The following is a 24014-nucleotide window of genomic DNA, read 5'->3' as shown; positions in this document are numbered from 1 at the left end:
ATTGTTGGCTATCATCTAGACCAGTGATACTCAGAACTCAGTGGTTCAGGAGCCAAATTAGCAATCATTATGCAAAAGAGCCACAGTAGTGTGAATTCATTGTTTTATTTACTATGGTACTATATATTCATATTTAAACAGTATGACAGTGGAACTATTTAATTATATACATATACAATTAATTATGTTATTAACCAATTGTAGTTGATAAAATAATAATACTTGGTCAGTCATTTTACTGGGAGAATATATTCAAGTGCACTTCTAGCTCGATATAACACTGTTCTTGGGAGCCAAAAAAATCTTACTGTGTTATAGGTGAAACCATGTTATATTGAACTTGCTTTGATCCACCAGAGTGCATAGCACTCCCCTTCCCCCACTCTGGAGCACTGCTTTACTGCGTTATATCCAAATTTGTGTTATACCGGGTGGCGTTATATCGAGGTAGCGGTGTAGTATAAGACTTTTTGTTTATCTCACCATATGTAATTTTCAAAGTGTTATATATATTATTCTCATAGCAAAATTATTGACCAAGTATTATTTTATCAACTACAATTAATTAATAACATAGGAAAAGCATCTTGATTGGTTGTTAAATTAAATCATATTGTTTTAATGCTGCAAAGAGCTGCAGGAGACACATTAAAGAACCACTTTCAGCTCAAGAGGCTCCATATCATTGCTCTAGTAGACACAGACTTTCTGCCACTAGGAAGCTTCAGTGAATCAACCCCATTGTGTATGCACATGTTGCAAATATGTAACACAGGTAGATCTATGTTCTGGAAGGCCGAGGCTTCTCAAACAGCTTCTCCCTTATCCTTACAGATTTGGCCTTCCTACACATAGGAAGGGATATATAAAGCCCTCTTCCCAGAACATCTTTCCACACTCCATTATTGCCCACAAGTGAGTAATCTGTCAACCCACAGTATAATATTTAACTCTTTGAAAAAATATAAAAATGTGAGCTCCCTTAGACAATAATTTCCTCAGTATTTGTTTTTGTTTGTTTGCTTTCATGGTATATGTCCTCCATTCCCGTCTTCTCCTCCCCCTGCCCCTCCCTTTTTATTTTGTACTATGTGGTTAATAAAGCTACAAAGCAACAGATGTTTTACCCCACCCTAGCTTGTCCCCATGCTGAGGCTGACCAGAACACAACAGACTTTGCTTCCTCCTAGCGCCCACTATCAATAGCATGTGCTTTGGAGAGGACCAGCATTCGCTCTACCTTTTCACATCCAATAGTCTACACTGCCTCTGCAGAGTATACCAGCCCAATTAACTTGCCTCAAGTTAATTTGTTACTTGTTTTTGCATTAGCTCTCAAATTTGAGATACAAGTGAAAGAAACCAGATAAGTGCTTTTTTCTAAAAACTCAGTTAATTATCCTAATAATGCTCAAAGAAAAGAATGCTGATACTTACTCCTCAGACACATCAAACTTCAAATCTTCCTATGTGCTCCACAGACCCTTCTAGGAGAAAAGGGATTCAAATCTATATCAGGGAAATGTTTTTTCACTTTTACTGTTTAAAAAAAACCACCACCCTAATGGGGACAGGGAGGGGACACACAACAAGAGAGAAGGAACAAATTAACTGCCCATATTCATGTCGATAACTGCAGATAGGTAACAAACTTTTTCCTTTATCTCCCTATATGTAATTTTTAAAGTGTAATTAAAAAAAAAATCCACAACTCTTAAACATTAAAACATCCATCAGTTACACAAAGAGTGCATTTATACTAAAGCATGCACATCATATACTGTAATGCAATATACTTGGATTTTACAACAGCCCAATGTAACCCTGTTCATATATAATCCAGAACCAACTAGGTTTCCCAAATTGTAAAATTAATTAGGCGGCTTTCTTGTATTATCTATTCTTGGGCAGGTTGTTGATCTGGCATTCTCTACTATTTTAATATCTGGAAAACAGATGGATAATTACTGCCCACTGAAGTAATACTGGATTTGGCATTAGAACAGGAGCTGTCCTAATATCCAGAGTAAGATGTGTTTTATAGTTTAATCTGTGCAAGGAAGAATATAATAATGAAGAAAGCTGAATATCACTCATTCCAAAAGGAACGGTCTATTGAACTTAATCTATATGAAGTCAAATAAAATTATGTGTTGCCACAGACAACTGACAGAATTTCAGGAAGGATAAATTCAAATGAATTTACATATTCTTAGATGTGTTACAACTTGTCATTTCACCTCGGAGGGGGGGTGGAATTGTTTATAAAATTCACTTTTCTTATTCTAGTCACAATAGCTGTCTTGGATAAAGACCTCACATATTATTCAATAAAATCAAACTAAACTCAGATTGATGCTAATAGTTTCAATTTTTATTGCCACGCAATTTAGAAAACTGTATTCTTCCCCCTGCCCCCCAATCATCCTCTAATGAGGCTTTAGTTTTGCTCTATTAGTTTGTAGGCTATTATTGTTGTATTCGTGATCTTGAGATTATGATGGATATATAAAAGCTAAAGAAAATAAACTGATGCAGAAAAACAAACTTTCATATACAACTTATGCAAAAAGTGGTTTCAAAGAAGATAAATGCTTCTCTATATAGAATATTTTAGCAACAAGGTGGGTAAGGTAACGTCTAATATTGGCCCAACTATTATTGGTGAAAAAGGCAAGTCTTTCAAGCTTACACCGAATCCTTTTTTTTATCAGCATAACATTGTCTTCTGTGCCCCATTTAAAAAAAAAAAAACTTGTTTAGTAGTGAACACATTTATTTAATGAAATTTGCCCAGAAGGATGATGTATTTTCTAGCGAGCACTCACAGAACTTTTTTCTCTCAAAACATAAATCATGTTTGAAATATCTAGGTTAAAATTGATTGGGATTGGTTTGGCTTTTCAAAGCAAGACTTTTCAACCCAGCTTTACAGAAACTGACAATGAGATTTATTTAGAAGAAGTGATTCTAGCTGTTGAGCTTCAACATGTCAAATTCTGGAAGAGGGCACAAATACATAATTAATTATTAAAATATTTGTGAATAGAAAATAAAATTTCAACTGAATTATTCTGAGGGGTTTTTTAATCATCACACTTTAGGTTGTCCAATTTTACAGACATCTGTAAGCTGGAAACATAAAAACCCAAAAAGACTGAAATGCAGAACTGTCTCATCCAATTGATTGTAGAAATTCAGCAGACCTAAAGTAAGTAACTGTCATTCTTCTACACAGAATTCCAGTGGAGAAGTTTATATTAACCATTTGATAAAATAATGTAAAATTAAAAAAAAATGTTAGAAGGTCTTTGTCTCATACTCTGACAGTAGATTGTTCCTATTTTGCCTCCTAGACAGGGGCATCTGTTGAAATTGATTACTTTTATTTGTTCAAAATATCTTGGGCCAAATTCTGATATGCACTGAACATAGCTGCTCACCGGCCAGACTAGAGAAGCAACCAATGCTCAGCTGTAGGATCATAGTGGACTGTGGGTCACCTCTTTTCTGGCCCCCCTCCAAAACCAGCAGAAAAGCTACAACAGAGACCCTTTTGGACCAAGAGCAATTCAGAGAAATTCCTAGTCAGGAGACATGGTTCACATATTAATGAGCGTGCACAGCCTGATCCGACAATGGTTGCTATTCAAAGCCCTGGCAAGAACAAGCAGCATTACGGGTTGTATGTTAGGTGGAGATTATAAACCCCTATTGAGTTTATCCATATACAATGTAGAATTAGATCTAATAAAATATTGGATCCAAGTCTCAAAGAAGGAAACTGTGTTTACCCATGCAAATTTGTTAGTGCTTAGAGAAAACTGGCAAGAAAGCCTATGTGGCACAAGAAAACGTAATTCAAAGTACATAAGGGCAAGATCCTTGACATTACTATGTTACATAGCACTGCTGTTCTCCTGTACTACATCAACGATAAACATTTCTCATTCAAATCTATTGAAGTAGATTAGCAGCAGGAACAATCCCACAGTTAACACCTTATATACACCAAAAAGGGAACTGGGATGAGGCAGAAGAGAGAAGAATAGGGAAGTGTCAAATTAGAATTTCCATTTGCAATTCTCTTGTTTTGATTTAAAAGAATACTAAGGATGCAGGAACAGCTACCAGTGTCAAGCACCTTTATACCAATTTAACCACATTTACTCTATGAGGAACATGTTATTGTGATGCTATGCAAGGGTCCTGGAAAATAAAAGTATAATTTAACAACACACAAAATGTATAGATAGGCAAATATGCTCTTGACCTAGTGGCGAACTACAGTCACGGGGAGCTGCGGGGGGCCATGCCAGTCAGCAATGTCAACAAAATGTCTCACGGTCGCATGTTGTCCACCACTGCAACTCTTGGATGAGTTAGAGCTAAATAATGTTGGAACGAGACTCAGTACTTTACTACAAACAGCATCAGGATAGAGCTACAGCAACTCACAGCTGAGAGAGATTCTGGGACTAGAAATGAGCATACAGCATGAAGAGCTTTCATTCAGTGGTGTAACTTACTGGAAGCAGATCCAGACACAGCACTGAAGAAGAACTGGCAAGATTTTCTGCTTGCTGTTTTGTTTAAACATTTCAGTCTCAGCTCCTTTCAGTGTACAGGTGGCTCCATTGGAGGGCTCTCAGGATATACAGAGGTCTTAAAAACTTTACAGTTCAACAGCATGTCACAATACATGATCAATGTGTATTCATCAGCTATTGTGGCATTTGCTCCTTGGTTTCTACAGGCTGCCCTTTCTTAGTACCATTCTCTTTTTCTTCCATTCTGTTTTATTTTACCTTCTGCTACTATTTGTTAATTCCCAGTAGTGCTTCCTAAAGGAACTGAAAGTGCATGAGAATTTCCAACAACACACAGAGGGATCCTTGTGATGAATTAGTTTAAAGGAAAATAGTTTTTTAGAAATCATAAGTAAATTACACGTTTCCTAATTTCTGCATCTTTAAAAGGCACCACTAATGTACACAGCATTGTATAATACTTAGTCAACAAATAAGTCCCTCTCTCAAAGATCTAGAAGTCTGAATATATAATATGTGTGCATAGTGCAGTGCAATGAAGTACAGAACAGAGAGTAGAGTGTTGTCTGTAAAGCCAGAAAGCTTCATGAAATAACTGACTTCTTAGACATTTCAAGATACTAATTAAGAGCATCAAAGGATATTACAATGAAGCCTGTTTTGCTCCAATGTTTAAAGCTGAAGTGCATCAACAATTTTTCTCTCACATACCAGCCAGAAAAATCAAATAGTCATTTTTAATACAGAAGTGCTAAAGTTATTAGAGAGAATGATCCACATACTGACTGAATTACTAGCAGGATAAAGTTAAGTAAGACCGTCACATATTTGTCTCTCAACCAAACTTGCCATATTGAGCACGAAAGCTGCTCTCAGAATGATTGCTGGCCGGAGTGTTCTGGTTAACTGTTATTTTGATTGCTGAATTAATTATGATTTAACATTGCAAATATTATTTTTGACTGTATCAAACTGCGTCCGCTGGCTAGAGATTTTTCGGATCTCCTCTTCGATCAGTCAATCAATCTTTTCATTGCTAATGTAAATTACGTGATAAACTTATTCAAGACTGTAGAATATGATGTACACTTGAAACTGATACCTTTATCTGGGCTGAGACATCTGTCACCAATCAATCTTTTGGATGTTTCCAGACACACAACAAACAATGAGATAATAAAACACAGAATAATGGAGAGTTCACTCCCTTATCTTCTCATCTTCCACTACTCACAGAGCATGCAATGTGCTAATACCTATTTGGACAGAAGCACTAAAGATAAAAAAAATCCTTTATTGTAGCAGTACTTCCCCAAGATGCTCATGTTTTCTGAAATTAATTTATATTAATTTTCAATTTAAGAAGAATTGATAGGTACTTTACCTCCCTCTTTTGCACATAGCAGGGAATATAATAGAAGAATACTATATACTCAGTGGACAGTAGATACACAAGCAGATGCTAGTTTACAACTTTGTGTAAACCTGAAAGTAAATTACAAACACTATGCTTTAAATCTGTAATCAAGCTTTTATAAAAGGCAGTCATAACTGGAATAGTAATAACTCTTAGGTGGAATATTAAAATAATAAAAACACCCTATATCGGTTAGTACCATCTCTTAGTCATATTTGTTGTTTTATTAATTGAAAAGTTAACTAAAAGCTCAAATTTAAGCAGCTCAGATTTTTAATGTACATTCGGTATGACTTTTTATTAGAATTACAAACTCATTTATAACATTTACTAAGAAAATAAGACACCAGCTTGTCTAAGACTATTAAGTCCACACTTGCGCCACCACTTATCAGGCATATTATTTCATCTCCTGTGGAAATATCCCATTGAACAATAAATTATTTATTAGTTAACATATTAATAGTTTATTCTTATAAAGTTTCTTATTTATATAAACTTCTTCTGAGCTGTAAGAACACGAACAAACACACCTAACCTTTCGCTTCTATTTATTTCTACATAATCTAATCTAAAAAAGAGCTAACCTTGCTTTTGGCTTTAAAAACATGACATAAAAACTTGATCTCCCTCAGAAATAGTAAAAAAACTCTAGCATAGTGAATTTGTTGATACAGTGAAAAATAATTCCTGGGGAAATAAGGGATATCTTTTTTACACCATGTTGAGATTTCTCCACGTTTTTATTGGAATAACTGTATGAATGTCTATTTCTCCCCTGCAGTATATTTGTTTTCAAGAAAAACTGCAATAAATTACAAATCAATCATAAGTAAAACATGGCCATGTCGTCATTTAATGTACTTTTGAATCTGTAAATTAAAAAGGAAGTAAAGGGAATAAATATAAACTCCCAAAATCAAAATCACAAACACTAGAAAAACAGAACATCTTTGAACTTTACAATAGCTTAGAATGGTCTAATTCTTTTGGCTGTAAAATAAATGAAATTAATAATTTGAATTAGAAGGTCATTATTAAAGTTTGCAGCAATCTAGTTTACATTTATTAGAAAACAAACAAACAAAACCCCCCAAAGATAAAGCTGTGGCCAGTGCAGGATGATAATGTTGCAGAGACATCAGATATACACTTTGTCTATGTTACAGAAGTTGTACCAGTTTAAATAAACTTATTTTAAATAGCTTAAGTTGCCAGATGCAACTCTTCTAATATAGACAAATCCGAAGTTTCTGATGGTATCCAGAACTGAATTAATTTCTTCCTGACCCATCACGGAGTCCACAATGCCAACCCCTATCTCTGCCTCATACCAGCATCTAATTCCTCTGCCACTACTTTCAAACTGTGGAGAGCCTTTGGAAGAAATCCTATGACCAAGCTGACTTCCTCCACTACAAAACTGCTCTCCCCTCTTTCAGTACTGCCAGATTCCTAGCTATACTCTATTTTGCCAATTTAATTGAATCTCATGCCCACAATCTCAATCATCTTTTCACCACCTTGATTGACTCTTCAAACCCTTCCACACTCCTGCTTCCACTTCCATCTCCATACAAGATCTTGCCAATTTCTTTCAAGAGAAAATTGACAAAATACGACAATATTCCCCGCAACCCCCTTGCCTTGGCTTCTTGTCCCCTCCTAAAACTCTCTCCTCTTTCTCCCAGTGACAGATGAAAAAGTTTCTTCTTTGTTCTCCTCATCTAATCTCTCCACTTGCCTCCATGACCCCAATCCCATCTCCTGATCTCCCTACTGCCCACCCGCACCCTCTCCCTTATTTTCTCCTTAGTTCCTCAATTTCCTCTGGCTCTTTCCCCTCACAATACAAGCATATTTTAGTCTCTCTCATTTAAAACAAAAAAACAAAAAAAACCTTGACCCCACTTGCCTCATTAACTACCACTCCATCTTCCATCTCAATTTCATCTCCAAGATCATTAACAAGCTATTTACAGTTGCTGTCTGGAGGAATCCCTCTCCTCCGATTCCATCCTAGACCCACTCCAATGGAATTCCACTCCCAGCACTTGACTGAAAATACACTTGCCAAAGTCTAATAACCTCTTCCTAGCCAAGTGCATCCTTATCCTCCTTGACCTGTCAGGTGCATATGACAACACTGACCACGTCCCTCTTAAGGCTTGTTTTTCCTCTGATTCCATCCTCTCCTGGTTCTCCTGCTACCTTTCTAATTGCTCCCTCTACATGTCCTTCAGAGAATCCTCCTTATCCCCACTAAAACTTTCTATGTGGGTTCCACAGGGCTCCATCCTTGGTCCCTTTCTCTTCTTCCTCTAACATGTATCTCTGGGTAATCTCATCCACAAACAAATTGAACTACCATCCCTATAGTGAGGACTCTTAGATCTACTTCTCTACTCCAGACTTGTCTTTTTCTGTCCAAAGTAAAATCTTGTCCTTTCTCTCTGACATTTCTTCATGGAGGTCTAGCTGTCAGCTCAAGCTCAACATAGCTAAAACAGAGCTCTCAGTTATCTCCCACAAGCCCTCCCTGCTACGTATTTTATTGATCACTGTGGACATCATCACCACACTCTACCTGTCACTCAGGTCCATAACCTGGGGCGTCATCTTTGACTCAGATTTCTCTATAGTTCCTTGCATTCAGGCTATGTCTAAACCTTGCAGATTCTTTCTGCATAACATCTCTAAGATATGGTCTTTCTTATCCATCCATATAGCTATAATTCCTATCCAGTCTCTCATCTCACAGCTTGATTAATGCAACATCCTTCTCTCTGGACTTGACAAATGCCATCTTGTCCTGCTCACACACATTCAGAATGCAGCTCCAAAGATAATTTTTCTAGCTGTCATTCTGACTGTGTCACCCCTCTCTTTGCCAACATTCACTGGCTCCCCCTTCTCTATTGTAGCAAACATAAGCTAGCTGTCTTCACTTTCAAGGCCCTTGACAGATAGGTTGGGGATTGACTATGATCTCATTCACTAAGCCTGCCTCTGATCAGCCCATGATGCCAGCTTCCATCACCACTTGTTAAAATTTCCATACAGGCACTGTGTTTTCTCCCATCCTGGCCCTCAAACTTTGGAAGAGCTCCTTGTAAACCTCTGTAAAACTAATTCATCATCCTCCTTAAAACTCTTTTTCCATGATGCCTACAAAAATCTTGACAAATATTAAGGGTACAAGTATGCTGACACCTCTGCTCATCACGTTAACCAATTCTGCTTCATTGTTTCCTTGTACTCCCCATATGTCTGCTCTATTTACCTGTTGTCTCTTCACTTATACTTAGAATGTAAGCTCTTTGGGGCAGGGACCATCATAATTCTGTGTCTGCACAGCAACTAGCACAATGACGTCCTGATCTATTAGTATGGCTCCTAGAAGCTACCATAATATAAATTACACCTATAAATAAATAATAAAAACACCATGAATTTCTTAGGTAAGGCTGACAAATCCATACCTAATGTCAAATATTTAGTGAGACGAGAAGTATGAATTAAGCCTCATCTTTATATTCATAGATTCCTAAATCTAAAATTCTTAAAAATAAAAGAAAAAGGGAGAAGACTATTATAGCATTTGAGGACACAATGTTATTAAGCCCCCTCCAAAATATTACACAACATACACAATTTAAGGACAATTAAATGAGTTAGAACCAAAATACCAGCTTTCAGGGGCTTTACCTAGGCATCTTTTAAATCTTCAACCATCCTCTCTCTTGATCAAATAACCAAACTTCTTTATTCTTTAACTATACTAGAGCAGGTGGCAGATCCTAAACCAATGTTGTCCTTCAGCATAACAGGATGAATTAAAGACTAAGGGCCACTCAATGCTCTTTAAGATAAAGCCAGAAGGAGCCAAAAAGACATTGTAAACATACCATATGTACCTTTTGAAAACCACACTGTGCAAACCAAAGGCAATATGGCTGAGACGACATTCCATACGAACTAAAACCCCAAGAAGGCTGATTTGTACACTCCACTGCTTTGTGTGTACCTTCAACAAAAGTAGGAAATAGGATGTATGCAAGTACACACTGGGTATTTTCAATCCCCCAAAGCCTTAGAAATCAATTGGCATATAAGTAATTCACCACCAAAATCCATACCAGCTGTTGACAGCAAGTTACTGTTGCAAAGGGCAGCAATAATTTGCTACATCTTTTCTATACCATATTAAATTTTGCATCAAGATCACATGATGTAATTTTGCATTTCTCTTCCTACAGTACACACAGATCACACCCTCGATTTTTCTATTTTCAGTTCTTTTATGTAGCTCAAATGTTTGTGACAAATTATTGTACCCCCCCATATTTACTAGAACAGTAGTTTTCAACCTCTGGTCTGTGGACCCCTGGGGTTCACAGACTATGTCTCAGAGGTCCGTGAAAGTTGTTACAACCATAACACAGTGGTTTTCAACAAGGGGGTAAGCAGAATATGTCTAAGATTTCTACCAGAAAAATGTTCTCATATGCAGCACTGTAAGGGGCAAAATCATTACTGGTGCAAGTGGGTGTAGCACCATTAACATCAGTGTAGTTGTGCTTGCTTTTGCCAAGTGATGAATTTGGCTAAAATATAGGAGGTAAGTGAATGATGTGATCAGAAGTTTCCTTGGTCAAATAAAGTGCAAGAGAAGCATTGAACAAAAAAACAATGATTCAGATTCTTGTTGTACATTATGGACTCTTAATAATAATACCAAGATGTGATATGGCATTTTTCATCAGTAGATCTCAAAAAACACTTTACAAATAAGGGAAGTATCAATATCCCCATTTTACAGCTGGGGAAATTAAGACACAGAGAGGTGAAGTGACTATTAACAGTGAAAGTCTTTCTCAGTTATAACTATTTGTAAGAACTCTAATTCATAACTTCATAACTAAGCCTGTTTTTTTTTAAAAAGCATCTAATTCTATTGGTGTTTACACATTACAGGACTATACTTTAATAAATGGTCCACTCAAATCTCACATCTACATTTTTACAAAATGACTATTTTAACCTCCCTTTAAAACAAATATCTATTGGCACATTTGAGTTAATTTTGTCCAATTGCATAATTTCTTGTTAGATGGTTACACTGGTATCAAGAACATGACCTGTTGTGGATTTTTGCTTGTTCTTGTGATCTGGAGTTTTATCTGCTCTATAATTTATCTTCTAGTACAGTGGTTTTCAATCTTTTTTCATTTGTGGACATGTAACAAATTTCAAATGGAGGTGCAGACCCTTTTGGAAATCACTTACTAGGAACATCAATATACGTAATATACTGATCAGTTTTCTCCGCAGTTCCTCTTACAACGTTCTATTAGTAAGACTAAGAATTTCACAACTTGCCTGAAATACAGCTAGAATTATATGAAGTTTAGTACTATATTTTCAAAAGGTTACAAAAAGTTCCATGTTTTGGTAAATTCAAAAATATTTAGAGTATTCTGGAATGAGAAGCAGATTTAATTGTGTTCACTAAAGAAACAGACAGAAACATTTAATATTGTATTCTACAAACTAGCCAAAAAAAAAAAAAAGGTAGAATATTTTTCCAATTAGACTGTCATAAATGAAGATCTTTGCAATTTTACTAAAACTCATGTATCATTTATATGTAGAATATATTCTTCTGTTTTGGAAATGAACAAGAAAGACAAACTTAGAAACTAATTCTCTGATCCTGCAACATATAGCACATGAGCAGACTGCTGCACCTGCACAATGAGGCTTTCCCAAGCACAGCAGTTTGCCCATAGGACTGAGGCCAGAATATGGTGTGAATATGATGATATTTTGTATTCATTTCATTTTTTTCTGTTCTTTTGATATCAGGTGCATTTCATACATATTGGCTGCCAAAGCTCAATAATTAAAGCAAAAAATGAAACAACAACAGTACAATGCAGAAGCATGTGATGTTTCAAATGGACATTACTAGACTGATTTTGATCTCAGCTATTGGGGACTATAAGATAGTGTAATATATGCACAAATTTGAGGCTAAGTCCAAAGCAGAAAACAAACAGAAAATAATTGAAAATAATAAATCCCCCTTCCAGTCACTTAAATGCTTTCTCAGTATCTTAAGAAAGCATGAATGACTGACTTTCAGAGGACCAAGATTAAATGTGTTGCCCTTCTTTCATCTGATGAACATCTTCCTTAAAGTCCATTTGGTATTTATGTAGACTGTTATATAAAGCCTCATCTAATCTGACAGCACTTTGGGGGTTAGCCTCTCTGGTTTGAAAAAAAAAACAAACAGTGTATAATGTAAAGATACTGATAGTGCAACCTTTCCAAATGATTCTGCAGTCATATTTTATTGGCTGATTATCAATGGCGTCTCCTGGATTGTTCTGATAGAGTGGGCTATTTTAGATGACCTAGAGAAATGCTAATTTGATCTTTATTTCGAGTGGAGAGGAAGACAGACCAATGTATAGTTTCTGGAATTTTGCTTCGATTTCTGTATATTTTAGTCTCCTCATCATTTATTATCTGACTCTTTGTGAGTTGATTTGCTAAATCTTATCAGTCATATCACCCTCTAATTGGGTTTAAGATGGAATTCAGTCAATAATTCTCCACACAGTCCTGTTAATTTTTCCCCAAGACGAATAATCTCTATTTCTATTTTGTTAGGCTTTTACGTTAGCCATGTCTTTTTCTAAATTACAGATATTTTCAAACCTCCATAAATCAGAAGAAGAGGAGACTAAGATACTGCCATTGTGGTAATAAAACAACATGCAGATTGCAACAAATGCCTCTATCATCTGCAAAGGTAAGGTCAAATAAATTCACTAATTTCATCTTGTTCTGCTGAGTGCCTCGAAATGTCATCTAAGAGGAAGGCTAAGAAATATTATTACCTAAGCTTAGTTGCTGTTTTTGTCCTTCAGGTTCCCTGTCACAATGCACTTTTGTTACAATGCTGCAGTGCGTACCATGGCGAGACATCACAGATTCTATGCAAATCTGATTCAAGGACAGAGCACATGGGGAGGGATTGGATTATGGGTGAATGAGGTAAGTCCTTTTATATATTACATATCTTTCAAAAAATATTGCATTTAACACTTTTTGGAACGAACACTCAGTTTTAGATGATTCACTAAATGACCCTCAGACTGCTTCTTGCAAGTATTCAGTGCATACTGATCAGGTAAACAGTATTTAGTATTTTAGTGTTGAAGGCTCCCTTTCTAATTTCCTTAAAATTGTGTGGTTTTTCAACAGCATATTAATGTTGCATACTTCAGCTGAACCTGCTTGGGGATGTTCTCTGTATTTTATATAGAGAAGAACAAGATTAGAGATTACTGTTCCAGTTCACATTGTACTGTATTCTGTTATTCTATAGGGCCTACTTAAATGTAGTCTAGTCTCAAGTAAAAACCAGGCCTATGTGAGTAAAATGTATAATTGTGTTCTAAGGATGTGTTTTGATATAAATGCCAATAATTTTAAAATAGTCACAGTACTGTGCACTTTAAAGCCCTTTCCATCCGACGATCTCAAATCACTTTACAATACATTAGTGATAGACCACAATACCCCTGCGAAGTTAAGTAAGCATTCTCTATTAGACAGAAGGGAAAATAAGCACAGAAAGTTAAGTGACTTGCTCCAAGTCCCACAGGAAGTCTGTGGTAGAATCAGAAATAGAATCCAGGTCTTTTGACTTCCAGTCCAGTACTTTAGCCAAAAGACCGTCACAACTTTCTGCAAGGCACACAGGATATCAAACAAGAACAGATTGTAACAAAAATCCTCTTAAACCGTTGTATCAAATTATTTGTCATAGCACTGGGTTTAAAAACAACTCCTATTCTGTTTGCCTATTTAAAAAAACCATACAGTATAACAGAATCAACCTAAGGTAGATATTTTGCCATCAGAATAATTCAAAATCACTACAGAAAAAGGATCACAATTCATATTTTATAGTGCCTTTTCTGTTTCATTTTATCTCATCATTTGTTTTGCAAAGTAACATCTCAGTTCTGAATTTTCTTTGTGTAGACTAGGAACTTAACTTTTGAAAAATCTGACAGAAGAAGATCTACTTTCTCTTTTGTAGAGCTATTTCAGAATATGATGATTTTGATCAACTGGATGCTTTTTCTTCTCAGGAGTCTTATCCTATGGGAAATGATGCCAAAACAGTTGAATTCCTAAAGAATGTCTCCGTTCAGGCAAGGAATAGAATCATAGGCCTGGTCTACACTACGCGTTTAGGTCGAATTTAGCAGCGCTATATCAAATTAAGCCTGCCCCTGTCCACACAACCAAGCCATTTAGTTTGACATAAAGGGCTCTTAAAATCTATTTCTGTACGCCTCCCCGACGAGGGGAGTAGTGCTGAAATTGATACTGCCAGTTCGAATTAGGGTTAGTGTGGTCGCAATTCGACGGTATTGGCCTCCAGGAGCTATCCCACAGTGCATCATTGTGACTGCTCTGGACAGCAATCTGAACTCAGATGCACTGGCCAGGTAGACAGGAAAAGCCCCGCAAACCTTTGAATTTCATTTCCTGTAAGCCCAGCGTGGAGAGCTGATCAACACAAGTGACCATGCAGTCCGAGAATAGAAAAAGAGCACCAGCATGGACCGTACAGGAGGTACCAGATCTGATCGCTGTTTGGGGAGAAGATTCCGTGCTAGCAGAACTACGATCCACAAAAACAGAATGCCAAAACATTTGAAAAAGTCTCCAAGGGCATGATGGAGAGAGGACACAATAAGGACTCACTACAGTGCCATGTGAAAGTTAAGGAGCTCAGACAAGCATACCAGAAAACCAAAGAAGCATACAGACGATCCGGTGCAGAGCCGCAGACATGCCGCTTCTACGCTGAGCTGCATGCAATTCTAGGGGGGTTCACTATCACTAACCCACCCCTGACTGTGAATTCTGAGGACGGGAGACTCTCAGCCATGCCTGAGGATTTTGTGGATGGGAAAGATGAGGACGACGACGACAAGCTGGTGGAGAGCACACAGCACACCGTTCTCCCCAATGGCCAAGATCTTTTTCTCAGCCTGACTCATCTCAACCCTCCCAAGGCGGTATCCCAAACCATGAAGCCATGGAAGAGACCGCTGGTGAGTGTACCTTTGTAAATATTACACATGGTTTAAAAGCAAACTTGATGCATTTGCAGCCAGTACAGCTACTGGAAAAGTCTGTTAACGTGTCTGGGAATGGAGCAGAAATCCTCCAGGGACTTCTCTATGAAGCTCTGGTGAAGGTACTCCAAAAGCTCTTCCAGAAGTATTCCAGGCAGTGCAGCCTTATTCTGTCCTCCATGGTAGGACACTTGATCATGCCAAGCTAGTAGCAAGTAATCTGGTATCACTGCATGACAAAGCATGGCAGCGTATGGTCCTGGTGTTTGCTGGCATTCAAGCCACATTCGTTCTTTATCTCGCTGCGTTATCCTCAGGAGAGTGATATCATTCATGGTAACCTAGTTAAAATACGGAAATTTTAATTAAGAGGACAGAGGTGGCCGTTCCTACGGGGCTGTTTGCCTGTGGCTGAAAATAAATCCTTCCCTGCAGTTAGCCAAGCGAGGGGGGGGGGCGCATTGGCGCTGAGTTGTTTGCATTTGGCTAGCAGGGATCTTCCCTGACACCAGCCACACGGTGGGGGGAGGAATAAAGTGCTCATCCCAGAGAATTGGGGCGGGTGGGGGAGTTATTTTGGTTTCTGCTGCTGCATGTTAACACGAAAACCGCAGCACTCAACGGGCTTTGCTTGGTATGGGAAAGGAGGGCACTGCTTTTATGAAGGTTGCAGAAGCCGAAAGACAATGGCTTACCATGGCCGCATGCAAGCCGAATTCTGTTGCCTGGCCCTGCGTCTGTGATCGCAAGGCACTCAATATTAAGATGCAAAATGCGATCCTGTACTGAAATCACATGTGCTATATGTAAGGTGAATAGTGTTGTTCACCATGAAAGAGTACACGTATTGTTCTGTAAAATGTATCTTTTTAAAAATACTTCTCTCCCTTTTTTCTCCTCCCGCAACTGCAGATTTTTCAAGCCTCCCTCCTCCGTCCCAAAGGCTATCTCAGATAAGGCGGCGAAAAAAACACATGAGATGAAATGTTCTCTGAAATCATGCAATCGACCCGCAGTGAAAGAGCTCATTTGAATGAGTGGAAGGACACAGTATCACAGTACAGGAAAGCAGCCAACGAATGCGAGAACAGGAGGGATGAACGCAAGGACAGAAGGGATGCTCGAGATGAGAGGTGGCGGCAGGAAGATCAGAGAAGGCAGGATGCAATGCTGCATCTACTGCGGGATCAAACAGACATCACAGAGTGCTGCTGCAGCCCCTGTATAACTGCCCCCCTCCTCCCCACATTCCATGGCCTCTTCACCCAGACGTCCAAGAGCATGGGGGTGGGTGTGCCACTACACAATCTTGTTTTACACCAGTTTGGATGACAGAAGGCTCAGAGGTAGAGCCACTGCACAAAACGGACACAGTCATCTGGTCTTGGAGGAGTCTTAGACAGGTGATAAAATTTGCTTAGGCAGCCAAATGTTGACATGATTTTCCAGAGAGTCTCACAGTTGACAGAGTTGAAGGCTTTGGTCAGATCGATAAAGTCGATAAACAGCTCTTGATGTTGTTCTTGACATTTTTCCTGTATCTGCCTGGCTGTGAAAATCATGTCAGTAATGCCTCATGATGGTCTGAAGCCACACTGCAAGCAGGAGCAGGCGTTTCAGTAAAATTTTAGCTAGAATCTTCCCAGGCATGGAGAGGAGTGCAATGCCTTGATAGTTGCCACAGTTGGGCGTCTCTCTTTTTGAAAATGGTGACGATGTTAGCATTCCGTAAGAAAGCACCAGATTTTGAGGAGGAGAAAATGAAGCTTGTTAGTCAGTTTTTCTCCCCCCACTGTCAGTACTTCAGCTGGTGTGCCATCAGGACCTAGTGCTTTATTGTTCTTTATTTATTTAATTGTTTTTCAGATCTCCTCAGGTGTTCATGGGTTGGCAAGAGTTTCCCAGATTGTGCGCTGAGGGATGGAGTCAATGGTGTCAGTCACAGTCGAGTCTCAATTTGGAAGCTTTTGGTAGTGTTCCTTCTAGCACTCTGATGGATTCGTTATCTTTAAGAAGGGTACTATCATCTTCAGATCTCAGCGGTGTGAGGCCACATGAGCTTGGTACGTACAGCATCTTTGTCTCACAAAAAAAGCTTTGCATATCATGTCTGCCAGTGAATGTTTGGATTCCTTTTGCTTTGTCCTCCCACCACTTGTTTTTGACTTCTCGGATCCTCCTTCGAACATCAGCTTGAGCTGATGGAAAGATCTCTGCTTCTGACTGGATGATGACTGGGTTCGCCAGTCGCAGAAAGCCTGTCTTCTGGTCCAAAAGGGCAGTGATTTCAATTATGTTGTTGTCAAACCAGTCCTGATGGCGGGGGGTAGTAAGACTGATGGTTTCCTCGTATGCCTGATGAATGTCCTGTTGCAGGGCTTCCTGGTTTTCTTCAAAACTTATGTTGTGATTTCCAGGTGTGCATATGGTCAGTTTTTCACTGAGGAGTGTTTGGAAGTTCACTGAGGATTGAAGTCTTTGGATGTTGTATTGTCACTTGTGCGATTTGGATAGCTTCCTATGTTTTAGTGCAATCCTAATGGACATGACTGACCTCACCAGGCAGTGGTCAGTCCAGCAATCATCGGCTCCTCTGATAACATGGGTGATTTAAACATCTCTTAGAGTCTGTGTTCTTACAATGACATAATCTAGCGCAGGGACCGGCAACCTTTGGCACACGGCACACCAGGGTAAGCACCCTATGGGCCGGACCGGTTTGTTTACCAGCCACATCCTCAGGTTCAGCCAATCGGAGCTTCCACTGGCCGCGGTTTGCCGCTCCAGGCTAGTGGGGGCTGCGAGAAGCGGCAGCCAGCACACCCCTCGGCCCGCGCCGCTTCCCACAGATCTTAGCTTTCCACAGGCTGCGTGCCAAAGGTTGCCGATCCCTGGTCTAGGAGGTGCTACAGTTTTGAGCAGTAGTGTTGCGAAGTTGTTTTGTACCTGTTGCTTTGTCTGAAGATTGTGTTTGTGATCACAAAGCCGTGCTTTGCACAATTCCTGAGCAGAAGGGTGCCACTGGATTAGTCTTGCCCACTCCTTCCTTCCGAAAGGTGCTACTCCATATATTAGAGTGGAGTACTTTGCATTTATCCTTATTGAGTTTTATCATATTTACTTCAGACCACTTTTACAGTCTGTCCAGACTATTTTGAATTTTAATCCTATCCTCCAAAGCACCTGCAACCCCTCCCATTATCTGCAAACCGTATAAGTGTACTCTGTATGCCATTATCTAAATCACTGATGAAGATATTGAACAGAACCAATCCCTGCAGGACCCCACTCAATATGCCCTTCCAGCTTGACTGTGAACAAAAACAGAACTCTTTACAGGCCACTTGAGGCAGGTCAGAAGTTTTTCACTGATTGTTGCAATATATTCTCATTTAGCTAAAGGAAAGCAAAATTAGATCTCTGTTGTTGTGTGGCAGGTGGCTGTTTTCATTATTATTAGAAATCCTGACTCTCTGTGTTTTCTCACAGAAATCTAGTCTACAGCAGTGGTGGGCAACCTGTGGCCCGTCAGGGTAATCCACTGGCGGGCCGGGCGACCATTTGTTTACATCTGCACAGCCATCCGCAGTTCCCAGGGGCCGCAGTTCACCATTCCAAGCCAATGAGAGCTGCGGGAAGCAGCGTGGGCCACAGGGACATGCTGGCCACCACTCCCCCAGCTCTCATTGGCTGGAAACAATGAACCACAGCCACTGGGAGCTGCAGGCAACCATGCAAATGTAAACTAATGGTCTGGTGGCCCGGCAGCGGACTACCCTGATGGGCTACATGAGGCCTGCAGGTTGCCCACCACTGGCCTACAGCATACACTGTATTGTTTTTGCCTCACGTTTCTGGATCATTTTAAAGATTAACTCAACCTTTGACACTTAAAAATGCAACAATAGTCTAAGATTGCTCCTCTCCAATAAGAGCTTGTTGAAGGGTTCTGAGAGCCCTATCAGGAGCTCCATTCACTAAACCATTATTCCAGAATTTTCTCGAGCAAAAGGCTATTGTAAAAATAATCATGTCTCAGACTTTCAATGACTCAGAAACTGGAAGAACAGTTAACTGAGAACTTCTGAATTTGTTTTCCAAATTGGAGACATTTTTATTCTTAGCAACAAGTCTAAGGTACATATTTTGTTTTCCCTTTACGTTTTACTTTGTAGTATATTATTTTACCTTCGTTATCTTGTTCCTCATAGCACCCAATGTGGTGTTAGTTACTGCGACCATTGTTTCTTATGTTTTTGGCTTTTTATCTGTGGCTGATGAAACTTGCAAGGCCCGCACACCCAAAGTTACAGTATCTTTCTAGAAACCAGTAACTCATCCTTCCCCCTGTGTTTTGATAGAATTTGCTAACCCTATTTTTCAGATGCAGGTTGCTCTTCACTAGAAGTCTGTTCCTATTTCTTTTAGTTCCAGAAGAAGAAAAATGTTCAGGTTTTGGTGGAGGCACAGAACTTAGGTAACCAATGAGATTACCACAATGTAGGACTTAAAAATGAAGAAGCAAAGTTGCCATGAGAGGGTCAAAAGAACTACAAAAAACTCAGCTGAGAGTAAGGTATCATGAATTGACACAATGTGTCTTAACAGTAGTACACATTATCAGCACAGACAAAAAAAACTCAGCAAGTATTCAGGATGAAATGCCAACTCAATTTAACCCTATTTCCTCTCCAGTATTAAAAAGATTGCCAGACCTTGTGAGTAACACCAAAGCCAATGGAAGTTTTGCCAGTGACTTCAGTGGAACTAGAATTTCCCTCTGTGTGTTATGCTGTAATGGGTGTATGTAGCAACATCTAGACATTGCGAGTGTCAAAGGGTGAGCTGGCCTTTTAAAGGGAGTTGGATTCAGCTCTGCCTATGCCTAATTATTAATCTTCCAGGGGACAGGTTTGCACTTGGTCTGGTCTGTGGGTCAGGTGATCATATGTTACATGATGGGAGCCTGCTATATCAGAGAGGGAATCTAGGAGCTAAAGAAAAAACTTTATGTACATCATGTAATTCACTCGATTCTAGCAAGTTGCTCTTTAACTTTCCAACACGGAGAGTGGATTTTCTTGAACACCAGCCAAGTGAAATCTGATGCTTGCAACCTCACAAGGCAATAGAAATACACACAGCTATCCTACCACAACAGTAAAGTCAACTTTAGAGGAATCACCTTTTTAAATAAGTTCCATACAACTTCTACAAAAATAGAGTCAGTAAGCGGCTTCAAACAAACTGTGGAAGGACTATCAAGAATCACAGTCTTATAATTGCAGAAAGAGTCCTGTGGTACCTTATAGACTAACAGATGTATTGGAGCATAAGCTTTCGTGAGTGAATACCCACTTCGTCGGATGCACGACATGCATCCGACAAAGCAGGTATTCACCCACGAAAGCTAGTCTATAACGAAAGTTAGTCTAGGAGCCACAGGACTGTTCACTGCTTTTACAGATCCAGACTAACACGGCTACCCCTCTGATACTTATTCTTATAATTATTAGGGAAAGCCATTCTTAATATTTTATACTAAAGCATATTCTGATTCTTTTATAAAAGTTTCTTATACGTGCAAGATTAGATAGCCCTGCTACTTAAAGTTACATATTAAAATAGTTTCTCACAAAGTTAAAGGATGTCCTGATGCTCATTCTGCAGAGAGGGACAGCAACATACTGTACAAGTCAGGTCTAGTAAATCCAATTCAGTATGAAAGTCCCCTTTGCGTCATCATTTCATGCCAGCCCTTCCAAGTACAATTACTAACAAGAGATTGAACTTTCACATTGTTAAGAACCAAAACCTGGCACCAAGAAATTAAAAGAAAAACAATCAAACTAGTATGTCTATGGTGTAATCTGTGCTAAAACAATTAGTATCTAAATGAATCAAAAGATCACAAGACTCACACTTTATATTACAAAAATAATAGATAGCATCACCAAAGTGGCCTGTGCTTTTCTTATCAGGATCTATATCATGGATTAATCTTTTGACAGCACATTTACAACAGTGCTATATAATCAAGTAAATAAGGTCAGCTTTTTTCCTCCCTTTTTTCCCTCCAGTTTACTTGCGTTGCAGACAAAGAAAACTAGAAGTAAAATTAAATTATGGAAGGCAGTAGCTTGCTGCTACTGCATATGAACAGGTGCCTTTTTTCTTTAAAAAATATGATCAAGTTATTTAAAAATATTACTATAATGTGACAAGTTATAACAAACTTTGTACATTTAATATCCTACTTGCAGTGTGTGTATCAATGAGCTTTAATTATATATACTGTACATCACCCATGAACTATGACTGTACCAAGTATCCTGAAGTATAATCTGTTATGGGGTCACTTTCTTTAAAATTTTCAGGGCATTCTAATGAAAAGTCATTTTCCACAGGATCACATAGCGAAACAGAAGGTTTGCTAATTGAAAAAAAGTTTTTTCTGTGTTGTTTTGTATTCCCACATGGATTGACAGGGGAAATGGAAGAACCTATCTGAAATGAACATAAGCTATCCATGATTTATGATTACCAGTAATTTATTGTTACATATTTTGCAACAGGAAAGAAAGAAGTTGTATAGAGAAAGTTTGAGGAGACAAGACAGTTTAACAACGTATTTTGACCCACTCTAAAGAACTTCTTGTAGTTAGTAATATCTTTATAAAAGGGCTACCTGGAATATAACTGAATGGGTTTCTAATCAGACTGTACATTCTAACTGAGCTCCAACTGGCAAAGCTAAACATTTTCCTGTCATGTATATGATCAAGTAAAATCTACAAAATACTCTGAAATCGAAAGTTTAGTGCGATGCTTGCCATCTCCTAGTCAGCCATTACAATACTTACCATCATTTAATTTCTGTGTTATTTTCTATAATCTGCTGTTAAATATTTATTTTGTTCAATTTAACCTGAATTCAGTTTGGAATGTTACATGTAAGTGTAACCCAGGGACCACTTGATGCCAACTGGCAAAAGGCACAGAGGAGTGTATAGGGTTTTTCTTGAACATTCATCAACATCTGATGTTTTTCTCCCTGTTCCTATTGTTACAAGACCCATAACTAGAGAATAAAGGGCTGGAAGACAATTGTATGAAGCATCCTCCCATTTTCTTGATTCACAGAGCAGTATGATGACAAGAAAGTCACACTTGAAGCATGGGGGCACTGCTGTGATTATAAAAGACAAAGGAAACCTCCACAACAATCAGAACATACCAATATACCAGGGGTAGGCAACCTATGGCATGTGTGCCAAAGGTTGCACGTGCCCTGATTTTCAGTGGTACTCACAGTGGCCGGATCCTGGCCACCAGTCCAGGGGGCTCTGCATTTTAATTTAATTTTAAATGAAGCATCTTAAACATTTTAAAAACCTTATTTACTTGATATACAACAATAGTTTAGTTATATATCATAGACTTATAGAAAGAGACCTTCTAAAAACATTAAAAAGGTATTACTGGCACGCGAAACCTTAAATCAAAGTGAATAAATGAAGACTCGGCACATCACTTCTGAAAGACTGCCGTTCCCTGCAATATACCATAGTTACCTTCACATTCAATAGCAAGTTGAATGTTAAAGACTGGCCCTGTGACCTAATAATTACAAATCATACTAGAAAATATAACATCATAAAATAGTTCCAAGGACAGATCTGTTTCTCCTACCAGAGAGGGAAAAACAGGAAGAATGTCTGGACACTACATTTATGCTACAGCAGATCTGTCTCCGAAGAGAATGAGATACGAAGGTCTACTTTGATTAACACAAAAACTTTTACAGACACCGGAGACACAGTATGATTCAAAAATGTAAAGGGAACTTTGCATATCTTTACCTTCCAGATAGTAAATATAAACCATGCTACACTGCAAAGAACTTATTTTATTCAGACCATAGACAATCTTCTTATTAAATAAAACTGTCAACATTAAACCAATCAGCCTCTTGCAGCCATGCTTGTTTTGCACCACAAAACTGTCAATATACCAATCTTGAGCATTTTATGATCCAGGAAAAACATCTATTATATTAAATCTAAACTATGCTGTGAGGTATATAAACTGTAGGAATTTGTGCTAATCACAGGGGTTGTGTTGAGCGGAAAATCTGTCATATTAAATCTTGAATCTGTTACTGACCCAACTGTTCCACTTAATCAAAAGCCAAAAGAAGTGGTAAGAGTCCCCTCTCTTCCTCTGGCAGCCAATTTCCCAAAGAAAGAGCAATTGGCTGCTAACAGATCTTAATAATCCACAGAGCCTGGAGAGCTTTTGCTTTAAAAAACAAAAACAAAAACAAAAAAAGCTTTTCTTTTTGAAAGAAATCAATGAATGGCCTCTTCAACACAGCAAGGAGAGAGAGTCTGTTCTGCCTACAACTTAAGCCTCTGCAGAACAGCAGAGTGCCAACAATAGAGTCACATTTCTCACTCATTCACTGGATTTATTAGAGTTTTTTTCATGCTTACAATAATCTGTGCAACACTTCTGCCTCCAATATTAGTATATGTGCTGCCGAACCTTTTACGCAACATACTTAACAGCTTACAAAAGCACATCTTCACAGAAAGCTAATGAAACCTCCCACAGCTACTGTTGTTCCATACATGGGGTGTATTAAAATCATGACAGGAGAGATTAATATCACAGCCAACAAGACTATTTATTATTTCCAAAATGGTAGAACATTTGTGTTTACTTCTGTCAGCAATTAATGGAAAATGAATACTACAAATTCTTTAACTTATGAAGAGACTGTAGTATAAAGCAATAATCATTGCCCAGTTCTTAAAAGAATAAACTATCAGATCAAAAAATAGTGTGGATACCTAATGGCTGAATAAAGTA

General features: G+C 38.5%; 1 protein-coding gene across 4 annotated transcripts in view; it reads right to left on the bottom strand.

Moving 5' to 3' along the window:
- The window catches only part of MED13L (mediator complex subunit 13L), a 405971-nt gene that overhangs the window by 264346 nt on the left and 117611 nt on the right, over positions 1-24014 (bottom strand). Inside the window, exon 1 of one of the 4 annotated variants that reach the window (XM_030582919.1) lies at positions 1438-1465. The exons of the other annotated variants lie outside the window; for them this stretch is intronic. Coding sequence (XP_030438779.1) covers positions 1438-1450 — 13 coding nt within the window. The 5' untranslated portion in view covers positions 1451-1465. Of the gene's footprint in view, positions 1-1437; positions 1466-24014 lie in introns of those variants that run through there. 4 annotated transcript variants of the gene reach the window in all.

The sequence above is a fragment of the Gopherus evgoodei genome, chromosome 13, assembly GCF_007399415.2.
Source record: "Gopherus evgoodei ecotype Sinaloan lineage chromosome 13, rGopEvg1_v1.p, whole genome shotgun sequence".
NCBI classification, from domain to species: Eukaryota; Metazoa; Chordata; order Testudines; family Testudinidae; genus Gopherus; species Gopherus evgoodei.
The sequence above is the reverse complement of the archived record's forward strand: the minus strand, read 5'-3'. Positions and strand labels throughout refer to the sequence as shown.